The sequence below is a fragment of the Hirundo rustica genome, chromosome 1, assembly GCF_015227805.2.
Source record: "Hirundo rustica isolate bHirRus1 chromosome 1, bHirRus1.pri.v3, whole genome shotgun sequence".
In the NCBI taxonomy this organism is placed as follows: Eukaryota; Metazoa; Chordata; class Aves; order Passeriformes; family Hirundinidae; genus Hirundo; species Hirundo rustica.
Window position 1 is genome coordinate 143,219,716 of NC_053450.1, and position 23,603 is coordinate 143,243,318.

General features: G+C 38.9%; 1 protein-coding gene across 11 annotated transcripts in view; it reads left to right on the forward strand.

The window, feature by feature from the left end:
* Positions 1-23,603, forward strand: part of CREM (cAMP responsive element modulator) — a 35,903-nt gene that overhangs the window by 5,888 nt on the left and 6,412 nt on the right. For 3 of the 11 annotated variants that reach the window (XM_040077590.2, XM_040077673.1, XM_040077755.2), the window contains 4 exons: positions 7,071-7,217; positions 12,495-12,586; positions 12,730-12,872; positions 19,028-19,171. In XM_040077590.2, coding sequence (XP_039933524.1) covers positions 7,071-7,217; positions 12,495-12,586; positions 12,730-12,872; positions 19,028-19,171 — 526 coding nt within the window. Of the gene's footprint in view, positions 1-7,070; positions 7,218-12,494; positions 12,587-12,729; positions 12,873-19,027; positions 19,172-22,610; positions 22,728-23,328; positions 23,557-23,603 lie in introns of those variants that run through there. The other 8 variants (XM_040077993.2, XM_040078084.1, XM_040078169.2 and 5 more) reach the window with 5 other exon arrangements.

A 23,603-nucleotide genomic window follows, 5' to 3' on the forward strand; every position in this document is an offset into this window, starting at 1 on the left:
CTAATATAACATCAGGTCTGTTAAAAGGTAACATTTTTAGGAGCCCTTTCAGACAGGAGTGATCAGTAGACGCCTTTTTTTTTTTTTTTTTTCCTTTCACTTTCACAAGGTGATTGTTACAGAGATGGAATAGAGTCTTAAAGAGTTGAGGTGGCTCCAAGATCAAGCATATCTAAACCATTTGTGTATCTTGAAGATGTGTTGTATAACAGAAAATGGAAATATGAATAAAAAGAACTGTGGTTTTCTCTTAGTTCTAGTTTTTGTACAGAATGTATTTCATCTTAAATGTGTACTTGTTTTGTTTTATCCCTGTGTGTCCATTGACAGTGTCTGGACTTAAAAAAGCATACTTTACATGTTTTCTATGGTTATCTGTCTGGATATATCTATCTGGATATAATCCTCTACCTGGATTATTCTTTGGTAGTTAATGCATAAAAGATTATATAGTAACAATCCTGAAACATTAAAAATACGTACTGAAACATTTGGCACTTGAGAGGAATAGTGTTCCTGACAGTACTAAGATTTATAGCTTCAGAAAAGTGAATGGACCACTTAAAAGGATCTTCAAAAGCCCTTTGTTGAATAAAAGAACTGATTTTAAAAAACATCTTACAGAATTTTTTTGTTCCTGAAAGTTAGGAGTTATTTGCTAAGATTTGATGCCATGTATTTGGTATGTTAGATACTTGATTTACATTATAGATGTATTTTTAAAACTGAAAGCAACCGCTCTTTTTGTCAGATCTTCAGACCCAAAGTAGACTGAAAAATATTTATCAACTTGGTGGTGGTGGTGGTTTTGATACATGCAGCATTGGAAATATTGCTTGTTCAAATTTTTTTTTTTTTTTTTCTTTTAAGAATTTTATTTGGTTTGCTCTGTTGATGTCATCCCGTCATTTCTTCTGTAGTAGTTCTGTTCAGATTGTCTGTTTTAACTTCATAGGATGATTGATGTGTAAAATGTATTGCCTTGTGCAATAGTCTGTGGAGAAGACAGCTGTGAATTCTGTCACTTGGGATTTTTAATGTTTATCCAGAGACAAAGATGTCACTAATGCTGTAGAAGAGTTTTTGCACTCCCATATTGTGCAGTGTATAACATTTTTATATTTGTCTTCATTTAATGCTTGAGTACCGTGTGTGAAAGTTCAGCTGTACTGGGTATGGGTCTCATACCTTCCAATTAAAATGAGTAACTGAAGTATTGATGAATCTCCTTCAATTAACTCTAAACCAAAACACGTACCACAGTTTGAAGACGGAGGGTAAGAGTCCGGAATTGGCATCTGCAGTCCCTTTTTTTTGGTCAGATGGCTCAGAGAGCTGTCCTGGATCTGTCAGAGCTGCTCGGTGCAGGTAGCTGGAGCTGACGTCCCTCTCCTGGGCTCCCAGACCAGCGGGCTTGGTGCTGTTGTCCCGCTCCGAGGGCTCTGGGCCTGTGGCCATCTCCAGGCGCTGGCTCCTGGGGCCTGCGGCCCTCACACACCCTCAGTGCCTTCAGGCTGCTCTGCCACAGCATTTGTTGTGTTAAACTGCCCAGACAGAACACTTACTGCTGACAGGCCTTGTTGAGACGCTCCTTTGGCTTAAGATGAGTAGGCTTTTCTTAGCCTGTGTTCCTACCTGGCTGGCTTGCAAGGTGAGGCGCTTTGCCACGGAGAGTTGGGCCTGGGTGGTGAGGGGTTAAAGCCCGCTGTCCCTCTGTGGGACATCTGGCTGGTTTTGTGGTGGTTCAGATGAGAAGTTGGTGTGTTTCTGAGGAGTTCGTGGCTGTGCTGCTGGTCCAGTGCCTGTATTTTGGTTGCTACAGAGGAGCAGAGATCCCTTCTCCCTCTTTGGCCTGTGGAGAAGTGCAGTTAAGAGAAGACAACCACTACAAGTGACTGAAATACCTTGTGCCAACTTCCAATCATCCCTCCTACTAATTTTGTTGCAAATATGCAGAAATAGGAGAAAATGATGACTTGATTCTTACTGAGTCGTAAAATGCCTGGTCACTGCAGCTGAGGACTCCTTTTCAGATATCGCCGAGGGGAGGTGGCGGATGGCGGCTTTGTTTGTGTTTTTTCTAGCAAAATATTTGTTCAGCCTTGGTTTTGATCAGTCAGAAGTAAAACATTTAATATACTATCTTTTAATTTGTGGTTTTCTGTGTATTATCAAAGAATTAGTTGTAGAAGGGTCAAGACTGGGAGAAATCTTTAAAGATTATCTAGTCTGACCTGCCTGTGCAAGTAGAGTCAGCCAGAACTGCGTCTGCCTGGATTGTAAATATCTCTAAGGATGGAGGCTCTAGAACTTCTCTGGGCATCTGTACCAGCAGGTGACTGCCCTTCCAGTAAAACAAGGTGGAGTTTTTAATGTCCGGAGAGAATGTAATAGTTTTTAATGTGCTGATATTTAATTGAATTATGACTTTGGCCAGGGAGTGACTAGCAAAATGCTGAGGGATACAATTTCATAGGAGGTGGGCACCTTTCTTTTCCTTCTTGGGGGGGCAGCTGACTTATTTTCCCCTCCTCTGCAGGCTTTTTAAAGAAATACCTGCTATTTAGTTTTAAAAGGATGGACCAGGTACTCCATAAGATGATAATCTCTAGAGGACAGAGATTGTTTTGTGCTGAAGTATTTTTAATGTCTCCCCTGTTGGGAGAGAGAGGAGACATTAAGAATGCGTAGGCTGGAGCACTATGGTGTGATGGGATAACCTCCAACGCTAAGAAGGACCTATTATACATTATTTGTAGAGGACAAAATAGCGTTTGCATTTCTTTTCTTAGCTTATGTCATAGATACTGCTGTATTCTCCTGCGATTTTTTTTGGTGCTGAAAGTAAAATTGCTTTTTCCCCTAAAGCAAAAATGAGTAAATTTGAAACTAGCAAAGATGAGATGTACTTCTTTTTGTCCATTAAATTGTTATTTTTTAAATAAAACGTCTTACTATAGGATCAGTTTATAGCTGCATTTCTTGCATCCCTCTCTTTTAGCCAGATGATGAATTCACATCCAGCCACCAAAACAAATAGGTCAGAAAGAGAAGTTATTGGTAGCTGTCTTTAGAAGCAGTTGAAAATGTGCAGAACACCTGTACAAAAGCTTGATGTCTTTGAGGAAAGAGCAGAAGTGCGAAATGGAAAATTTCTCAACCTGTTTTGAGATGAGCTCCATGGGTTGTCTCACATGCACAGATCATGTGTTGCTTCATATAGAGCTGTACTTAAAAGGAAGTTAATTTGTATTGAAATATTCTGACAGCGTTGATGATAGTCAAGCTTACATCTTGGAAGACTTATATCAGCAATAGTATTCATAGTATTCAAAGAGAAATTAGATGTTCATTTCGCAGGATTTCTAGAAGCCATACTGCACTCTGTGTTGCTCTGTGCTCAGCTACACTAAATATAACAATGTAAGGTCAATGTACTTTAGGCTTTCTCAGATTTCATAAAAACACTTTCAGCTGTGTTTTCTTTTTTTCTTTAATCCTATGTCTTGATGGGTTCCTTTTGATTCACTTTTTGTTAACCTTGTCATGTTGTCTGTCATTAGAGCTGTCTGTTGACATTGTCTGAGGTACCATCTGTTGACCTCTTGGTGCTGGCCTTGAATTAGACATGTGTCAAGATTTACAATGTGAGAACTGCTCTCAGAGAGCATAGGGAGATTTTCAGAGCCTCGAGGTGCGTAGCTATTGCAAGTTGAGACTGTTCAATTTTAGCATTTGGTGGGGGGTGGTTTGTCCTTGTGGGTTTTTGACATCAAGCAGTTAAATCTTGCTCCATAGAGATTGAGACCTATAGGGGTTTGCTAGGCTGTTTTAAGTAAGGCTCTAAACCAAGGCAGCTGAATGCAAATGCTGGCCGTTTAGCAAAGTTGATGTTAGAGGAGTATAAATGTGCAGCTGTGTCACAATTTTGTGCTTCCTTCTAGCGTATGGTGGCACCAAATGTCTGGAATCGTCCTAACCTTGTTTTCCTTTGAAGTGGGTGTTTATATTTTGGCAGTAGCTTTGGAATTGATCAAAACATCTATCTCCAGATTTTCCTCCTAGAGGCTACTCAATGCCCAAGTTTGGCAGGTCCTTTGTTCTTTTGTTAGGTGAATCCAGTGTGGATTTGCCTTGACTTTTCCAGAATTACTTTTCACTTTACTTTTGGAGTCATTGTAGTATTTAGAGTGTACAGCGGGGGCAGAAATCAGATGGGCCTGTCCTGCATTCTTCATTTGGCACTGTTGGATGTATGAGGGGTTGAATGTGAAGGTATCCTCCCTAGTACCTAGCAGGGAAAAGGATATATTGACATTCACAGGATCCCCAGAATAACTGTTCAGAGGGACCATGTGTCTTGAAGTTAGATAAATGATGGGCAGCCTCTTTCTGTGCAAGGTGTGTGCCTCAGTGGGAAGGTAGTACCTGATCATACTTGCTGGCTACTTTTCCCTCCCCACGTAGAAGGAGCACTTATATTTCCAAATACCTGAAATATGGGGCCATTCTGTTATTATGGGATGCATGGTTGATATTTTTTGAAGCTATTGGATGTGACTGTTGCATGCCTAGAAGCATAGAAACCATGGAATGTGTTAAGCTTAACACATTCTTCCTTAACAACTCTGTGTTCCTGAGTTGCTTCTGTGGATTGTTTTCAGTCACTGTGCCAGACAGTCCTTGAAGTAATGATGTTAAAGGTAGCATTGCTCATCACTGATGTCAGAAAGGAATTTCTTTGCCAAGTCTGTTTCAGTCAGGATTTACGCATGATAGCGTGAAAATGTTCTAGTATTTCAGTTGACACAGGAATATTCAGCTTAAAAAGTGTAAAGGGAAATCTGAACCAAAATTCCAATAATAATTTCCAATATCTATAAAAGCAATGCAGAGTATGAACCTTGAAAATTTTATACTACTACCATCTCCCCTTCCCTTAGCATTTATCTCCCTTAATTTAGTCTCTTACCTGGATTAATGGGAACAAAACAATTTCTCCTGTTATATTTTAAACTTTAGTCCAAAAGAATATTAGCTGAGGGACGTTTTCTTTTTTTTTCCCTGTGGGGTTATACTGAATAAGGAGCTTTAAAATGAATGTAGTTTCTTAATCTCAAATACTGGATTATTTCCTGATTATGTGTGACTGACCCGTTGTGAACCAAAAAGAAACTTTTAAACTGTTCACCTTTTACTGTTTTATGGCTGTTGTACTCAGAAAGTTCTTTCTGACCCACTGAGTATTGTATCAGATTGCAATTCTCACGAAGAGAGCCATAAATGAAAGGTTTGGTGAAATTGCCTTTATAATGTTTTGAAAAGTTAGCATGCTTTGTAAACATTTAGACTGCTTTGTGATTGCTCCTTGAAGCTCCAGTTTAGGATGTAGGCTTTGCCACAACATACTCTTCAGATCTTTGAGACTTTATAGAATTTAATCTCAATTTTTTATTTATGACAATTTTTTTGTAATATTGATATTTGTTGAATAGGTTGGGAAGATAGTTTTTATGTTTTATTTCCCTGTTACCATTTTATGCCATTTAAGGAACTCATTTCAGGCTTAAAAATGCCGTCAGTTATTCTGTTTTCTGAAAAGCGATTGTTTCCTATAAAATTGAACAATTGCATAGTAAATGTTGACAAGATCCTGTCTTTGTTTCCTAGATACATTGTTTCTTCAAGGTAATTTGAACCAATATCAGGACTTTTTGACAGAAGTGCATGTTAATAGTAGTTAAAATTTTTCACTTGCTTGAAGAAGGGATTATTTCCTAGATAAGCAATATCTTATGGATCAGGAATGAAATCTGCTTTTATATTTGGATTTTAAAAAAACCTTCAGTGTAAATACATAAAAAATACAGCAGTTTCTTTAACTATTTTTGTTTGTTTGTTTGTTTTAAAATTCAGCATTCTTCATGTTTTTCTTCTTACTCTCATCTCATTTTATATTTACTGCTCACACCAGATACCTTTGGAGCTGAGAACAAAGCTAGGAAGGGAACGATAACAGAATTTTATATTTGAGTCTGAGTTTATTGTTGAATGCACAGAATATAGAAATAAGACTTTTCAATGCAGTTTAATTGAAAAACACAGTACTTCTTTTTATGAGATGGTTTATGTTTGTCATTGTCTTCCTTTTCTGAGTTTAGAGATGTCTCATCACACAAGTTGAGAGCAATCATAGTGTTTTCCCTTTGTATCATTACTTGTTTCTGCTAATAGATTTAACAGCAACAGCAGAAATATTGAACTATTTCTTCCCAGAGATGTTAAACTGTTTCTCAACCCATTTGTCCTGAGGGATGAGAGCTACAGGCTGGGGAAAGCCGTTCTATGGCTGTGCTAGGCTTAGAGAAGATTCAGCTATTCTTTATTTTTGTTGGTGTTTTGAAGCACTGATATACTCCAGCTCTCTTTTTCTTGATATATATAATTATATATATGACAGGAATCCATTAAACTAAATCAGTTTACAAATCCTTGTATGGCTTTATTTAACAGGGTGATTTTTCACTATCTGAAGAATTCCCACGTCTCTTTAGACATCTATCTGAAAAGCATAACTTCTTACCTAATAAGCAAAGCAAATCTAAAGCAGTTGTAGATTTTTTTTTTTTCCCTAAGAACATTCTGCCCTTTATGTTGTTGCAGTGACATTCCACTCCAGTGAATATATATGGGTTTTGTTACATTTCTGGAGGTTCTTCCTAACCTTCATGCTAGCAACAGCAGATCTGGTATGCAGTGGCCGAGGGTTGGGGGTTGTGGTTTTTTGTTTGTTTGTTTGTTTGTTTGTTTTTTCCCCCTTTGATTGAAAAGAAAATACCAAGTCTCTGGAGGGAAAAAACCCCCCAATAACTGCGGTTTGTTAGGGTACAGATTTAAGCTTTCCAGACCTTTACCAGTAAAACTAATTTATTTTTGTGTGTGATTATTATATACATCTAAGCTATTTTAGACGTGGCAACAAAATCAGTTCATTTTAGTTATCACTTCTAAAAGCATTTGCTGAAGTCTTAAGACATCTTACTTAAACATGATGATTGTAATTTTTGCAGGTTTCTGTAGCTGCTTCCAGTGCTGGAAGAGGATCTCCAGCTGTAACTCTAGTGCAGTTGCCTTCTGGTCAAACTGTTCATGTCCAGGGTGTCATTCAAGCCACACAGCCCTCAGTCATTCAGTCACCACATATGCAAGCTGTTCAGGTTAGCTTTTTTATTGTTACATTTTCATGAATATTTGGTACCTTGTAAGTCTTTTCCCAACCCATCTTCAGTTTCTCTTCATTCCAACCAGCGCTGCAAAATTTACTCAGATGGCACAGGAAACATCAGGGGGAAATGTGGCAAACATCCAACCAGCAGCAGCTCTACAAGCATTGTGTAGCAATTCCTTAATGCTTCCTGTTTATCTTATAAGAAATTGTCTTGGAACTTGTGTCTGAGCTTACGCAATAGCAAATTTGTGTCATAACACGGCCTTACTTCAGTGTATCCTGCAGTTTTTCCATTTTGTTAAATTCAATGAACATGGCATTTCTAATGAGACTATCAACTCATAAATTTTCAAGTATGTCCTATTTTATTATTGGAAAGAGTCTGGACATAGTAGAAGTAAGCATATTATATCAAGTGGTTCCTTGTTTTTAGGCCCTCTCAGACCCTGTTAGAGCATCTTTATTGTTTTTTGTGGATGTGGATATCTGGATATGTAGATACCAAAATACAGGCAGCCTCAAAACAAACATTCATGTGGCAAATGTTCATGTGTTTAAAGTTGCTGGAACTAGAAAACAAGGATTGGTGCAAAATGTGTAAGACTTTTTGGAGTTTTTAAAAAGTAGAAGAGGCAAGAAAGAATGAATTTGTAGTGTTTTGAAAATTGCTAGACCTCCCATTGGTGTTTTTCTTGTAGCTAGGAGGTCCTCTGCTCTAGTTTTATTAAAATCTGTTTGGGAAATGTCAACTGAATCTCTTTTTGCAGATACAATTGATATTTCTGGTAAGAGAGGTGATACACCTCTCCCTTTTATGAGGGAAGTGTTTTTACCTGTGGCCATTGCAACATATTAAGGAAAAGCCATGTGTTGTCAGTCTTGAGAAGCCATGTTTAATGTTAGAGGGTTCTTAGTAACTTTCTAGGATAATAAATAGAAAGCCATATATAAGTATGATTTGTATTCAAGAAAATGAATAACACTGTGAGTAGATAATGGGTATTGTATTGTTGAGCAGTAGGTGTAGGTGATGAGACCTTGAGGTTTTGAAATCCTAGATCACTGTTGAAAGTGGTGCAGTAGATGTCAATACTTGATCAAACTTGAAGTCAGAACAGAGTATTCAAAGTAAATTCTTTTTTTCATTGGAATTCTTTCTAACAGTAATTTTCCCGAGTAACTTTTATTCAGTAAGCACATTATTAATTCCCAGTTTCTGTCGCTGCTTTTCTCTATGTCAGCGTAGTCAGGACGTACATGCAAAGACAGAGGACTTTTTTCAAAGCTCAGAAGGAGAAATTTCTCAGGAATCTCTGGCCAGCTGCTGCTGTGTCATCGTAGGGGAGTGGAAGTCAACTATTGTTGTATTGAGTGAGCTGTGGCTGTCCACCCTTTCCCAAAGATGTAGAGACAGAAAAGTTTTTTCCCAATTAATACTGACTAGTTCATTCCAGGAGTTTGCTTTGGTTTCATCTGGGTAAGAAAGGGCTTGAAGATGCTGTAGAAGACTCCATTTCAGAGGGTGTTCAGCCCTTCTGGGATCCTATTCAGTACACTATCCTGCCACCTGGCATTTCCTCTGGATCGTTTGGCTTTAACTTGCTACCTTCTCTCTCCCAGTGGGGAACTTGGGAAATGATAGCAGTTTCAAAAAGAAATAAAGAAGTATGCTGAAGGTTGATGTTGAAGCTTGCATGACCTCTCCCTCAAACATCTGCCATTTTCAACCGGAAAGTGCTCAAAAGTTTTTCTCATAATGTTGCTTTTTTAGATTAAAAAATACATTTATAGCACATCTTAGTGTGTTGTTAAATGTTGTTTTATTTGTAGGAAGATTTAAATTGTTATTTGACTTATTGCTTCCTCTCACTGATAGTGTATCAGGTCTTGGAAAGACTTAATATGAGTTTGAAGTTAAATTTGTTCAAACAAAGATGAAGCTGAAATAGGTAAGGTTGAAATCTGAACAATGTAGTGGAAAAAATTACAATGGCTTTTTTTTAACATTGTGGACATGGTTGCTTGCCATTAGAGTGATATAAAGTGTTCATTTCTCTCTTTGTCATGATGAAAATTAAAGCTTTTGAATTTTCTTGCAGAAAATGTCCTCTTCCACATTGTGGTGGTTTGACACTGGCCAAATGCCAGGCACCCATGAAAGCTGTTCACTCACCCTCCCCTGCTACAGCTGGGCAGAGGAGAGAAAATTTAACAAAAGGTTCATGAATTGAGATAAGGACCGGGAGAAAACACTCAAAGGGCAAAACAGCCTCAATTTAAAGATATAAAGTGAATTTATTACTAACAAAATCAGAGCAGGATAAGGAGAAGTAAAATACGCCCTTAAAAACACCTTTCTTTCCCCCAGCCCATCTCTTCTTCCCATTGACAGTGCAGAGAGACAAAGTGTGGGGGTTTTGGTCAGTTCATCCCCCGAGGCTTTATTCTGCTTCTCAGGGAAAGAAGTTGTTCCTCAGTGAGACTGTGGGGTCTCTCCCAGGGGAGACAGTTCTCTGTTAACGTCTCCAGCGTGGCACCAACCTTTTGAGCAGCAGTCCTCCCAAAACTTCTGCAATGTGAGTCCCACCCACAGGCAAACAGTCCTCCCAAAACTGGGTATGGGTCACTTCCATGGGGTGCAGCCCTCCAAGGACAGGCTGCTCCAAGTTGGGAGCAAGATCTGTCTCTCCATGGCTCTTCTGGTGGACCATAGTGTCCTCCAGACATCCACCTGCTTAGCATGGGCACCTCCACCATGGGCTGTGGGTGGATCTCTGCATCCCCCGTGGATCTCCATGGGCTGTGGGTGGATCTCTGTATCCCCTGTGGGTCCCCATGGGCTGTGGGTGGATCTCTGCATCCCCTGTGGATCCCCATGGGCTGTGGGTGGATCTCTGCATCCCCCATGGATCCCCATGGGCTGAGGGTCGATCTCTGCATCCCCATGGATCCCCATGGGCTGAGGGTGGATCTCTGCATCCCCCATGGATCCCCATGGACTGAGGGTGGATCTCTGCATTCCCCATGGATCCCCATGGGCTGTGGGTGGATCTCTGCATCCCCTGTGGATCCCCATGGGCTGAGGGTGGATCTCTGCATCCCCCATGGGTCCCCATGGGCTGAGGGTGGATCTCTGCATTCCCCATGGATCCCCATGGGCTGTGGGTGGATCTCTGCATCCCCCGTGAATCCCCACGGGCTGTAGGGGCACAGCTGCTTCCCCACGTTCCTCACCACAGCCTGCAGAGGAATCTTGGCTCCGGTGTCTGGAGCACCTCCTCCTCCTCCTTCTCCACTGACCGTGGTGTCTCCATGATGTTTTCCCTCACATGTTCTTACCTCTTCCTCTTTGCTGGTTAGAATTGAAACTGCCCTCAACCTTTGTTTTGATTTCATCCTAAATATGTTAACAGAGAGGCATTGCCACCATCTCTGATTGGCCCCAGCTTGGCCAGTGGCACATCCACCCTCAGAGCCATCAGGAATTGGCTCTGCTGGGATCGTGGAAGCTTCTAGCAGCTTCTCAGAGAAGCCACCTCTGCTACCAAAATCCAGGCGGTGCAAAACCAGCACACACCTTAAAATGCTTAAATCACAAGGTGATTTCCCTACCTTCTTCATAAAGTATGACAGTTCCCAAATTCTTCAGCCATCTTTACAAACTAGGGGGTCTGTTGGTAGCTGTTAGTGGAATGTGATGATTTAAAGACAACTGAGGTCTTGTTTACAAGCTATTTGTCCTGGGATGAATAGATTATTTATTAACCCCCATGACCCAACAGAATGAAAATTCTGTTTTGAGTTAGGACGCCCAGACTCTTTCTTGGCTTTGCTATACTATCTTACTTTTGAAGGATTATGTCTAAGGCTTGAAGGTTGATCCATAAGGAGATTGCTGAAGGCATATCGGGAGGGAAGTGTCTTTCAGGCTTTCTCTCTGATGCTCAGCTTCTGCAAAAGGAGGAATACAAACTTCTTGAAGTACCTGTATCTCTGCAGACAGCTCTGATGTCTGGTTTGGAGCTATACATCTGTACACATGGCAGAAGTAACTTCCACTGCCTAGGTGGCAGACGTAGAGTTCTGATGATATTTGTTGCATACTACCCAGAAAAATGAGGTTACATTAAATATTTTTACACGGAAGAGTAATATAATAAAGTTAACAAGCGGAGAGACAATTTCATTCTGGAATAATTGCAGTTCCTTCAAAGTGTAGTTCTGCAGGTTTGACTTGAGTGACCCAGGCCTGTAAATTCCCAGAACCTTCCAGACAGTCATTTTCTGCTGAGGACAGGCAAGTTTTGTTTCTAGTACCAAACACTGAGGACTGGCAGATGCATTAATTCTAGAGCTCTTCCTTGTATTCCCTGAGTTTCCACTGCAGCCAGTTCAAACACTCGAAGTCTCCTAGTCTCTTACATCATGTTTGTTCAGTGTTAGTTTAACAAAGTGCGTAATCTGAAACTGCACTCTGGTCTGTCTTCATGTGAAAAGGTTTGCACACTGTTTCGTTTTGGAAATCTCAACACAGCAATAGTTCTGAGTAGTTAAAAGAATCCAAGAAAATAATGCCTTTTCCTTGTTCAAGAATGGCTTTCAGTTCTGTGTAGTAAGATAGATGCTGGTCAAGAGTGTGATTCAGCCCTAGGCCTTAATGTTACCTGGGGTAATTTGAAGAGAAGAAGAATGTATGAAAATCTTAAAGGTCTGAGAAAATGAGATGCTGTGGACTTCTCAGGCATTTCCAAAACTCATACAACGTTGCTAAGCAATGTCTTTGTATTTATGAATGTGTTAGTAAGTCTAATAAATGTGTATATTTAAATAAAGTTATTTTTAAAATAACTTTGGTGCGGTGTGAAGAAACTTTCATATTGTGTAATATTATTTAAGGCACATTAGCGCAGTATTCTGTATTTTAGGTGTTTGACCTCACTTTAAGAGCTAATAAATTGTATAATAATTTTATATTTAAAGAAATCTGTTTCCAGTACTTTTTCTAATTGTCATTCGCAAAAAAGTAACCTGGATTATATTGACTTTTTCCTTTTTCAAGTGGAAGATGTTATCTGAGTGGCTGTGTCTGGGTAACCTCAGAATTTGCGATTTGCATTGGAAAAAGTAGTCCAAAATCACATGATTAGTGATAAATAAGTCAACAAACTTCCCATATGTAAACATGGAAGGAATTTAAAAAAATATTTTGCTCTGCTGCTATTTTTTTTTAATGAAGTTATGAATTTCAGGAACTTTGCTATTACAGGTAGCATCGATTGCAGATGAAGCTGCACAATCAGAAGTGATAATTGATTCTCAAAAACGTAGGGAAATACTTTCAAGAAGGCCTTCATACCGGTAAGGACTTTTAATTTTGGTTTTGCTGGTTTTAAATGCAGCTTATTTATTACAGCAAAACAGCCTGATAAAAAGTCAGTTATTTGATTTTCTTACGGGTATGGATTTTCAAGTACATAAAATTACTTACATTCTTTTTTTAGAAAAATTTTGAATGAGCTCTCATCAGATGCTCCTGCAGTAGCGAAGATTGAGGAAGAAAAGTCAGAAGATGAAGGAACGCCTTCTGGTATTTCTGCAATGGCCATGCCAACCAGCCTGTATCATACTAACACAGGGCAATACCGTATGTTTGCAAATGTACTATGTGATGATGCAGAACAGTTTCTAGGAGTTACATAATGCACTAGGGATATTTGATTTTGATGAATAAGAGATTCTGTATTTCTGAGTAATTATCATTAATTTTTTTCTAACATGGGGATTATATTAGTCTCTTGTACTATTTGTTGGCTGCTAGATTTAGTCCTTGTAGAGCTTCTGTGCTTTAAAATGTGGAGGTGAGGCTCAGCTGAAATGAAAATGTTGGCACTTACTGAATGTTTAATGATACAAATCATTGCAGTTTCAAATTCTTGTGATTTGCTATGTATTAGTGCAATTCATTATATAAAATGGCAAGTAGAGTTTTTTGAAACGTAAAGTTGGAGTGTGAAATTACTTGTTAAGTTCCAATTTTCTTTCTTAAAAGAACTATGTCTTTTTGTCACCAATTTTTAAGTATCTACACTTTAAGAGCAGAATTAACTTAAATCATGGTTTCCAACATTTGATATATCCAAATGCAAGTTAAAAGTTACATTCATGATTCTGTTCTATAGATTTGCTTTTGGATATTTTTATTCCTGTATTTATAGTAGAAGTGTTGCATAGTTTGCACTCTGTGCCTTCTTTGCACGTAATCAGATAATCACTTATCAGTTTGGATAACTTTACAATAATAACTCTTTTTAAAATTATGTATTTTATAAAGCTTCACTCCTACAGTTTGTATGGGTTTTTCATGTCTTTTCATAAGCAGACACACTAAAGTGCAGGTGTTTTTCCTTTGATATAATGACAGGAAGATTGCATAAGATATGTTGTGGAGTTTTTTTCCTGAAATGAGAAAACAGAGGAAGTCTATTAAAACACTGCAGTGGCATATAAAAGAGGATAGAATGACTCTAGTTGTGTTCTACTCACCTTTAGAATTCTTCAGTTATTTTAATTGATGCATCTAAACAAATTATTAATGGTGAGAAGACAGTTTGACTGTAGTATCTATCCTTTCAGCATAGAAAGTAATTTTGCCCATGCCCCTAGGCTGCTTTTCTTACCCTTTCTGTAAGCTATAGATGTAAATAAATGTTTGTTGTGTGATGTCCAGCATCTGAAACTTTCTTTTCTGTGGAAAGGAATATGGTCATCTTAAATTACAACTATCCAGAACAGAATCTGGCATGTATTCATGTTTTCTTGTATTCTGTGAAAAATTAAACATTTTTCTTCAATTTTTGAATTGTATTTTTGATTTTGCTTTGGTTTAATTAAGAATATATATATTTGCAATTTCAAGGCTTAAAACAGTGTTGTAATGTCTGTGTATTACCTAGTGAGCCTGCATACCCATAGGATTTCTAAGAAATTTTAGACCTTAGGTTTAATCATAGCTTCCTGTGGGAAGCCAGAGTTGAACTTTGACTGTAGGAGGTGATTCTTAGGAGAATATATTTCATTTGAACACACCTATTAACAATAGCGATAAGGAAGTGTTTAAGTGAATAACAAAATTCAAGGGTTTTACTTTCTTGTTCAAGCAGACATTTACTTCTGAATATTAAGTAACAGAGATCATCATTGACAATGTGAGAACAGAATCCACAAAAATTTAATTAAATCTCGTGTCTTAATTTAAACTTGGCTATAAGCCAAGCTTGGGAGATTTCTGTTCTTTGCTGTTTTTTCTTTGAGTGAATTATAGTTGTAGCCTAAAACACGTGCTATGTAATTAAGGTTTTCATCACAATGGGGCATTGCTTCAAAATGCAGTGTCAGCCTTCACGGACTCTCTTGGTCTTGGCTCAAAAACTTTGTTTTTAGAGCTTTTTCTTCTTGGAAATAGTTTTTCTTGCTGAATTTATTAATTCATTAATTTGGTTTTTTTCCAAAGTTCATTTTTGTAAGTTAAAATATCTTTTGCCTCAGCAAAGTCTGTGTATTTTAATTGGTTAGGCCAGGTGGTAGCCAGGATGGTAATTTCCTTGTAATAAAGTGGAGTCTTAATTTGGAACTTACTGAAGAGAGGTTGACTGTGGACCCCTAGTCTTTACATGTCTGAAGCACAGATCTGAAGCATTTCTGAGCCATCCTGCTGGCTGCCTGTGATCCTCAGGAACTGCTGTTAGCTAAACCCAGGGATGACTGGGTGGGAATGGAGCAGCTCCAGTGTTGATTTTAGCTTGGATATGATGCAGAGGGTCACTCCATGTAGATCCTTCATCTTGATGTTTCCTGTCAATAGCTCTGTGCTTCTGCCTGTCATTACTGTGCCTGAGGACTCCTCTCTCCCTGGCCAGCACTGGTTGCACGGGTTCTCCCGTGCAGGCTCCCAGTAGTTTACACATGAAGCTTGTGCAGTGTCCATGGCAATGAAGACCTGGCCTTGCAGTGTCACCGTGGCCATCTGTACCGTGCTCTGGTTTGAAAGAGGTGTTATGTCATTACATTTGCTGGTCCCTTTTCTTCTCTACTGTTCTCTTTATTCCTGCAAAGAAAAGGCAGTTTAGTTGAAAAGATAATTTTGACTGTGTGTTTATGTCTGGATGTCTAGGATGACTCTTTTTGATAGAAGTTGATAAGTAAATTTGTCTGGAAAACAAATGTATTTTTGTCTATTAGCAGCATTGATGGCTGTTCCCTACTTTTCACCAGCCAAAATGGTATGTTGCCATGGTTTCCGAACATCTTTTTCCTTGGAGCTTCTTGGCTTTGGCTTATGGAAGCAGACAGGCTGACATGACCAGATAAAATGTCTTTGCCAGCTACCTCCTTCAACATATGTGTGATCTTTCTGTCAGGAAGACGGGTAGTTTTGCACAAAGTGCTGTCTTGTGTAGGAGCCTTGTATTCTCATCTGACTACATATCTAATATGTTGGCTGTAGTTCTGTCAAGTTGGTGTCCTAGGGTGACTTCATGAGTCAGTTGGTTATTAATTACTGAAAAAAAAATATTAGTTCCTCACCTGTGGTAGTGGTCTAACGTGCAAGAATTTTTCATTCAATTGGAGCGTGTGAATCAGCCTCCCCATCCCTCTGCCTCCTTGTGCATATCATGATCTGAATGAAAAAATGCAGAGGGAAAGGAAAATTATTAGATCTTTTGCTGTCTGTTTGGATTACTTGCTGTCTTAAAATAGACTTTTAACAATTGGAGAATTAAGAAATCTTTTGGGAAAGACTAACTTTAGTTCCATTTCCAGTTTTGGAGGGGAAAAAGATTTGGTTTTCCTGGATTAGAGCTGATGATCATGCTTAGAGAGTGGTATTAGTACTGTCTTCACTCCTGGCTGGAAGAGAAGATGCCACTTGCATCCATCCACCTGCATGACATTCAGCTGCAGGGACTGTCCAGGAAAATCCTGTACTCATCATAAAAGGCCCAGTTTTCAGTAGAGCTCCAGCACAACAAAATGCGTGCAGTGGTTAAGATCAGGACAGTGAATAAGGGGATGGGCAGTGTGCTCTGGGAATATGGCAGGAATCAGTCCTGAAAGGGAGGCAGTTGCTGGAGTTAATGCATTTTTGTTTATCAAGTACTGACTGGATTGGGATCTGAATGAACAATTGCAGGACAGCTGTGATGTATTTGTTTACCGGGTTCACTGTGGAGCCAAGAGCTTTGTCATCAATCTGTGCTGATGTTTTACCATTTAGGAAGCCAAACTGACTGGGGTTTATGTGGTATGGTTCTGTGATGGTGTAGATGTACCATTCCTGATGGTAACTCTGAGAGGCAGAAGTTGGCTCTTTGTAACTTGTAGAGTTCAGCAAATCTTGTTGCTCATGTCCTGAACTTTGTGAAGAGTAGAGGATACAATGATTTACTTTTCTTCTCTGTCTTTTGTCCTGCCCTAAAATAGACTTTCTGCTTTGGAAGCCAGATGGAAACATCTTGCACTCTACACCCTGCCACACTCTTCCCATTCTCCTCAATGCCTTACAGAACCTGTGTGCAGCACCCAACTAATTCCTGTGTTACATACTCCTTATTCCAAGGGCAGGACTGGAGGTCCATGCTGAACCCTGTGTCAGTATTGCAGATAAGGCTCTGAACTTAATTCAATGTGAGAGGAATTCCATGTTTTCCCCAAAAGAAGCTAATTCAGCTGTTGGGATTTGGCAAACAGTCTTTTTCAAGTGTTTATATCTGAAGTTGAGCTTTTGAGATACACTACTGTTGTCAAAATAGAACGTTTGAAATCAGCAATCTCTAAAATTCATATAGGTATCTAACAAATCCTGTATTGAGACAAGCAGAGCTGAACATTCAAGAACAGCATAAAATACTGTAATCTGACAATGAATTCAGAGGAGTTGGCAAGCCTGAATCTTTTTTTATGTCTGACTTTTGTAACATCTTGATCACTTCAAATGCAATGTTCATAGTTTAAATATCTTTTTTGGGGAAAAGGAGTTTTTACTCCTTGGGAATTGATTCTCAGCTAGAAGTTTCAGGATTGTTTTACTTAACGTAGGAGATGTGGATTTGGCTGGTGAATCACCTGGTAGATAAGGAATAGGCTCAAAGAACTCCAGTCAATAGCTTGATGTTCAGGTGGAGGCCAGTGATGAGTGGTGTCCTTCAGAGATCTGCTTTGGGACTGGTATTATTTCGTATCTTTGACTGGAGATGTGGAAGGTGGGGTTGGATGAACCTTCAGAAAGTTTGCAGGTGACACCAGGCTAAATGATGCAGTTGATACTCAAAACTCAATAGAGAGAAGGCATCCCACCCAAAGGGACTGTGACAGAATGGAGAGGTGGACCCATGCAAACTTCATGATAAGGCCAAATGCAGGGTCCTTTGTATGGGTTGTGGCAATCCTAAATGGGGATACAGGCTGGGAATGAGTGGATCGAGAGGACTTGGATATGCTGGTGGCTGAAATACTGAGTGTGAGCTGGCAATGCGCGCTTGCAGCCCAGAAAGCCAACCAGATCTTGGACTGTACCCAAAGCAGCGTGGGATCGAGGGACGGGATTCTGCCCCTCTGTTCTGGTGAGACCCCACCTGGAGTGGTCTGAGTGTCCAGCACAAGACAGACATGGACTTGCTTGAACAGATCCAGAGGAGGGCCATGGAGATTATCAGGGGCTGGAGGCCTTTCCTATAAAGACAGGTTTACAGGTTTGGGATTGATTAGCCTGCAGAAAAGAAGGCTCTAGGGAGACCTTGCAGTAGCCTTCCAGTACTCAGAGGGGGGCTACAGAAAAGTAGGGAGGGACTCTTTATCAGAGAGTGTAGTGATAGGATGAGAGGCAGCAGCCTTAAACAGAGAGACTTAGTTTAGATATTAGGATGAGATCTTCACTTTGAGGGTGTCAAGGTGCTGGAACAGGTTGCCCAGAGAAGTTGTGGATGCCCCATCTCAGGAAGTGTTCAAGGCCAGGTTGGATAGGGAGGCCTTGAGCAACCTGGTTTAATGGAAGGTCCCTTCCAACTCAAGCCATTCTATGATTCCGTGATATTTCTGTGTTTAACAAAGGCAGTGCTTATTTCAAAAGTAATATACAATTAATAATGTGTCTAGGGAATTGCATTTTTATAAATACTTGATTGTGGCAAGAATGCAGTATGATTTTTTTTAATGGGGAGAGTATATTTGTTGTTTTCATATTGCTATTACATTGAGGGAAGAACCCCGCTTTGTTCTGTTTCTCTTTTTACATGAGTATTGGGCTCCGTACAACTGTGTACAACCTGGTTAAATGTTGTGCTAAACTTTTTCTTACACTAAGGAAAGGATTGTTAGTGTTAGGCAACTTTATCTTGCTTTGTCTTGGTGTCCTGGTTTTTGTTTTCTGAGAGTCAATAAGCAGCATTTTTTAAGATTTTTTTTTTTTAATTACTTCTATGTTTGTATTTAAAACAACACTTTTATATGGCTAGGGGCTACTTTTTTCCCCTTATATTTAAACTATTTTAGTAGAGTTAATATTTCTGGAAACAGATAAAATGTGTTGAGCACTGCTTTTTATCTGTTATATGTACGGCATATACTACACAACAGGCTTATCTTTGTGGAACTCAGTATTAATGTTACCTAAGCTTTATCATACAACTGATCCTTAAAACAAGGAGAGGACTAGGAGTCCTATAAGACAACGTTTTCATGTTTTTTAACATGTGTTATTTCTTTCTATTGTGTAACTTTTGTTTGTTTGTTTGTTTTGTTTAGTTACCATATCTCAAGGTGGTACAATTCAGACTGTGACAAATTCAGGAGCTCCTCAGCCAGGCGCTACCATTGTGCAATATGCAGCACAGTCATCTGATGGCACGCAACAGTTTTTTGTTCCTGGAAGCCAAGTTGTTGTTCAAGGTATGTTTTTTTAGTCTATTCCACTTTCATTTTTTCATACTAAACAATTTTTCTTAAAAGGTTTCTTATTTATTGTTCACGTTATTGCACTATTAAGTAAATTACTCATAGCAAGATGAAAGAGGCTTAGGAAGGGATTCAGGTTCTCCGCTTAGTAAGGCAGCTACTAAGCTTGGTTAAAATGAATGAAATAGCAGTATAACATCACTTTCTGCTTTCGATTCTCTTGTCCAGATTTTGAGACATCTTTATTTGGAATAAAGGTTACTGTTACAGGTTGAAGTGAGATGCTGAAGGTGCACATCATTTAATATATGAAACCAATTTGATTTTTTCAGCAGTTAATGTTAATAAAACACAAATTCTGAAGATTTTGGGGTATGTTTAGGACAGACATTCCTTGCAACTTATAGCTCTTGCAGTTACTGGAAAGCAGGTCCTTTATTGAGGCTAGTTTTCTCACAGAGGAGCACTTTGACGGTCCTACAAAGAGCATACATGATGTGATGAAAACCTTTGAAAATGGGGGAGAGAGATTTCTCTATGGAGACATTAAATTAATAGCTGTGGAGGACATACAGAATTAAAAATAAATTATTTTATTGACGCAGAGAAGGGAGTGTAGGAAGGGAGGACTGTACAAATAGTTTCTTAAGCCAAAACAGCTATCTGAAATAAGCCATGAGAAGAGCCAGGAAGAATGTAGATATGTGTTCATGGAGTGGATGAGGGTCATCCAGTAAATGCTGAACTATATTGTTGAACCAAGACTTTCCAGAAGCATTTCAAGTGCTTTAAGACTATAAGATGAAAGTACCTTAGGCAAATGTTAGTTTTTATTGTTCAGAGAGTATTGTTACATCTTCCCTAAATGTTGTTATGAACACATTCTTGAGAAAGCCTTAAGACCCAAATTTGTCTGCCCCCCAAACCAATTTCCCACTCCAGTACTGCATGTTTGTCTGAGTCTAATACGTTTTCTGTGTGTGCCTACACATCCCTTAAATCAGAGGCCATCTCCATCTCTCCAGGTTAACTGTAGTATTTGGTAGGTATTGCTTTGATTCTTCAGAGCACTGGCTTCAGGAGCAGAAAGAAAAACTCCTCAGCTGCTTCCTAAAACTTCCCAAATCTGTGAAGAAGCACAGCATTTGACGATTTTATCTGGCAGCATTTCAGTCCTCGGGACTTCCATTTGACTGATTTTCCTTTACAGACTCTCCATTACTGAGCTGTTCTCTGACAGGGCTGCTCAGTCTCAGCGAAGATGGAACTACCCATTAAGTGTTTTGCCTGTGACGGAAACTTCCAAAATGGATTCAGAGACAGTTAATGAATACCTTCTACATTGTGTTTCTGGAAGCATCTAGATACTTTTAACTAAATTGATTTGTTCTCTGGCCATGCTCAGAGAAGTTTATATCCTGGAATTCTCTTTTCCTTTGGTTCAAAGTCCAGTCCTTTAGTGAGCCTCATAGCTGTTAACACAGAAGAAAAATGAGACATAACATATACAGGGAAAAGTACAAAGCAAACGGTGAGTGAGCATGAACTTGGAGATAATGAGAAGATAAAAGGCTTCAACTTATTCTACATGCTACTGATATTAGAAAATCTTTAGAAAAAAGAAAACCTCTACAGTAAAAAAGGAGATGTATAAAAATAGTGTGAAAGCACTTGGAGATGTTTATGGTAATACAGTTGTATGTAGGCAGCAAACCTGAGTTAATCACAATAGAGTGAGACAATGGAATAAGTTGAATATACAAGTGTCTGAAATGTCCTTACTACAGGGCATCTTGCCTGTGCTAGGAAGTCTGTTGGAATACAGGTTATGAACATTTGTCATTTATGTATATTTTTTAGTTGACTGTTTACGTAATATTGTGATAGCATAGATTATAATAGAAAAATTATTCTGCTTAGTAATCTTACCACTTACATATTTTGGGTAGGCAGCATATAATTTTTTTCTTAATCATAGAAGAACAATGTAACAAATACCTGGAAACAGAAAAGATGTATTTCAGGTGCTGTTTCAGAATCTTTCAGATAGTGTATGCATTGATATTATTTGCTGCAGTATTTGCTAATGAATCTCATGCAGTAATGGGTAAGAGCACATAAACCCTGTGCTTGGTATTTTCTGATAACCTGTGGTGTGCAAAAATGTTGGGATAAAAGTGCCAAATGTATTTATTGATCCAGTTGAGTGACATTGTATTTGCTGTAAGTTTACATTTGTAGGCAAAATTAGAGGCAGTTCTAGCGTCTGGGCAATTTCCTAATACCTTAAGGGTTAAGGATTTTTTTGCTAGTTGAAGAAGGAAGTGTTTGACTGTTAGTGAAAATGAGTGTAGAGGAGTTACATTAAAAATAATTTTCTTGGGGTCTATGTGTTTTCATTATATTCTTAGTGATATTTGAAATCTGTGGCTTGAATTTCTTGTGCTTTAGTTCTGATCTTCTGTACATATGATCCTGAAGTGGTCTTGTAACCACAGAATACTGTAAACACAGGATGTAAAACACAGAATGTCAATGCAAACATTGGTGCTTCCATTGCTGCCATCCAGCACAATTTCACAGTTGGTAAATTACCAGTTTGAATTTGTTTATTACAAAGACCTTAGAAGTTTGCTGTGCCCTACATACAAACCAGTGCTTGGACTCTTGGTCTGAAACTAATTTCCTTTGCATTAATGTAAATAAGGAGTAACTCTCTTAGAGCTGAGTTGGGGTTTGTTTGTATGTTTGTTTTTAGATTTAGATTTTAAAGCTAAGTCAGCCAGATCTCTTGGACCCATTTTGAAAATGGAGGGAAGGGGGGAGACATAGCCTTTACCCAGAGTTACTGTTCTGCTTATTACAGCATCTGAAATCACTGACATTAGGTTGACTTTGTTTGTTGGAGTGGTCCTTAATAATTTCTGAAGCTTCTAACTGAAATGAAATGAGTGGGTTGTAGGTTTTCCTGCAAAGCGAGGAGCTCTAGCCTTTCATTTACCTATTTGTTACAGCTTATTAAGCTTTCCTGTCTTGCATGTCTGTCCGACAGAGTTCACTGTCTTGTAGTGGAACTGTTCCAAGGAAAACAACTGCATGTCTGTTTTAAATTTCCTTATTTTCTATCCAATCATGACTTTATCACTTGGATTCATTCATGAATGCTAGAGCCACGTTTTCATTTCTGTCAGTCAGTGTGAATTTTCAGGTCTTTCTTAACAGCCTGCTTTGTGATGAGTGCTTTCTGTAGCTTTATGAATAATTCAGTGGAAAAGAACAAAGCTAGGATTATAGCAGTATGGAAGAGGAGAAAAAAAAAGCAGGTTTACTGGAAAAGGAATTCTTTGGGCTGCAGTTTCAGTGAGCTGTTCCAGTGATGGAGCACGTTAATGACAGTGGTAAGCAAGTGAGGTCATTGTGATGTCAGTGCTCTTGCTTGTAATCCTGCACATGCTTGGTAGTTTGGAACAGTTCATGCTGAGCTCTGGGAGAGGAACAGCAGAATCGTGTGTGCAGAAGTTGATCATGGCTGTAACAGGAGATGAAACAGGTAAAAAAATTTTTAGCCTTTGACATGGTATTTTTGTATGTCTGTGCAGTGTTTAGTTAGTATTTGTGACATTTTCTTTTGAACCTGTTGCTGTAATCCTTTCATCTCTCTAAAAGTCATCCAAATAGCTTCTAATTCTGTCTACTTACTGTAGATTCCAGGGCAATTTTAACAGTTTCGTTTGGGGGAAAAAACAAAAAAGTCACTGTTAGTGCATGAGTTCTTGCACAGATTGATTCAGTAACTGTTCTTCATTATTTGATGCAGGATTTTGCTGAAAACAACCCACCACTCTGCTTTAGCATTTTTCTGTATTGTGGCGATAGTCATATATGTTACTGTGTTTATAATTGCTTTTTGTTTTGTAAAAATGACATCTGCCTTTTTTATTGAGAAATAGACGCTACAAATTTGATACTCATGGGCTTAAACCTAGCTGCACAGAAATTGTTTCAGCACTGTAAATCAACCCTATGCTTCCATTATTTAAAAAAACACTGAATGGAAACAAATTTGAGGGCAGTAATTGAAGTATTGTAATGCCTGCTTGTTTTCTCCTCCACTGTTAAAATGGTCTGTTCCTCAGCTAATTGAGTTCAAAAGGCTGACGTCATTGGATTTCCTGGAATCGTGTTGCAGTAGGGAACTGGAAAAGTTAAACTCCAAACAAGATACACATTGACGTCAGCTCCAAGTCATGCTGCGAATTTAGTCAGTTCCTTTCTGCCTCGTCAATTGCCTCCGGCAGCTCGGTAACATTAACTGCTTCCCTGCCGGCTCCTACGTGCTGCTGCTCAATGCCGGCGCACTCTGTTTCATTAATCCAAAGATAAGTATCTTCTCCGGGTCGATGGTTTTAATGCTCAAAGGGATAAT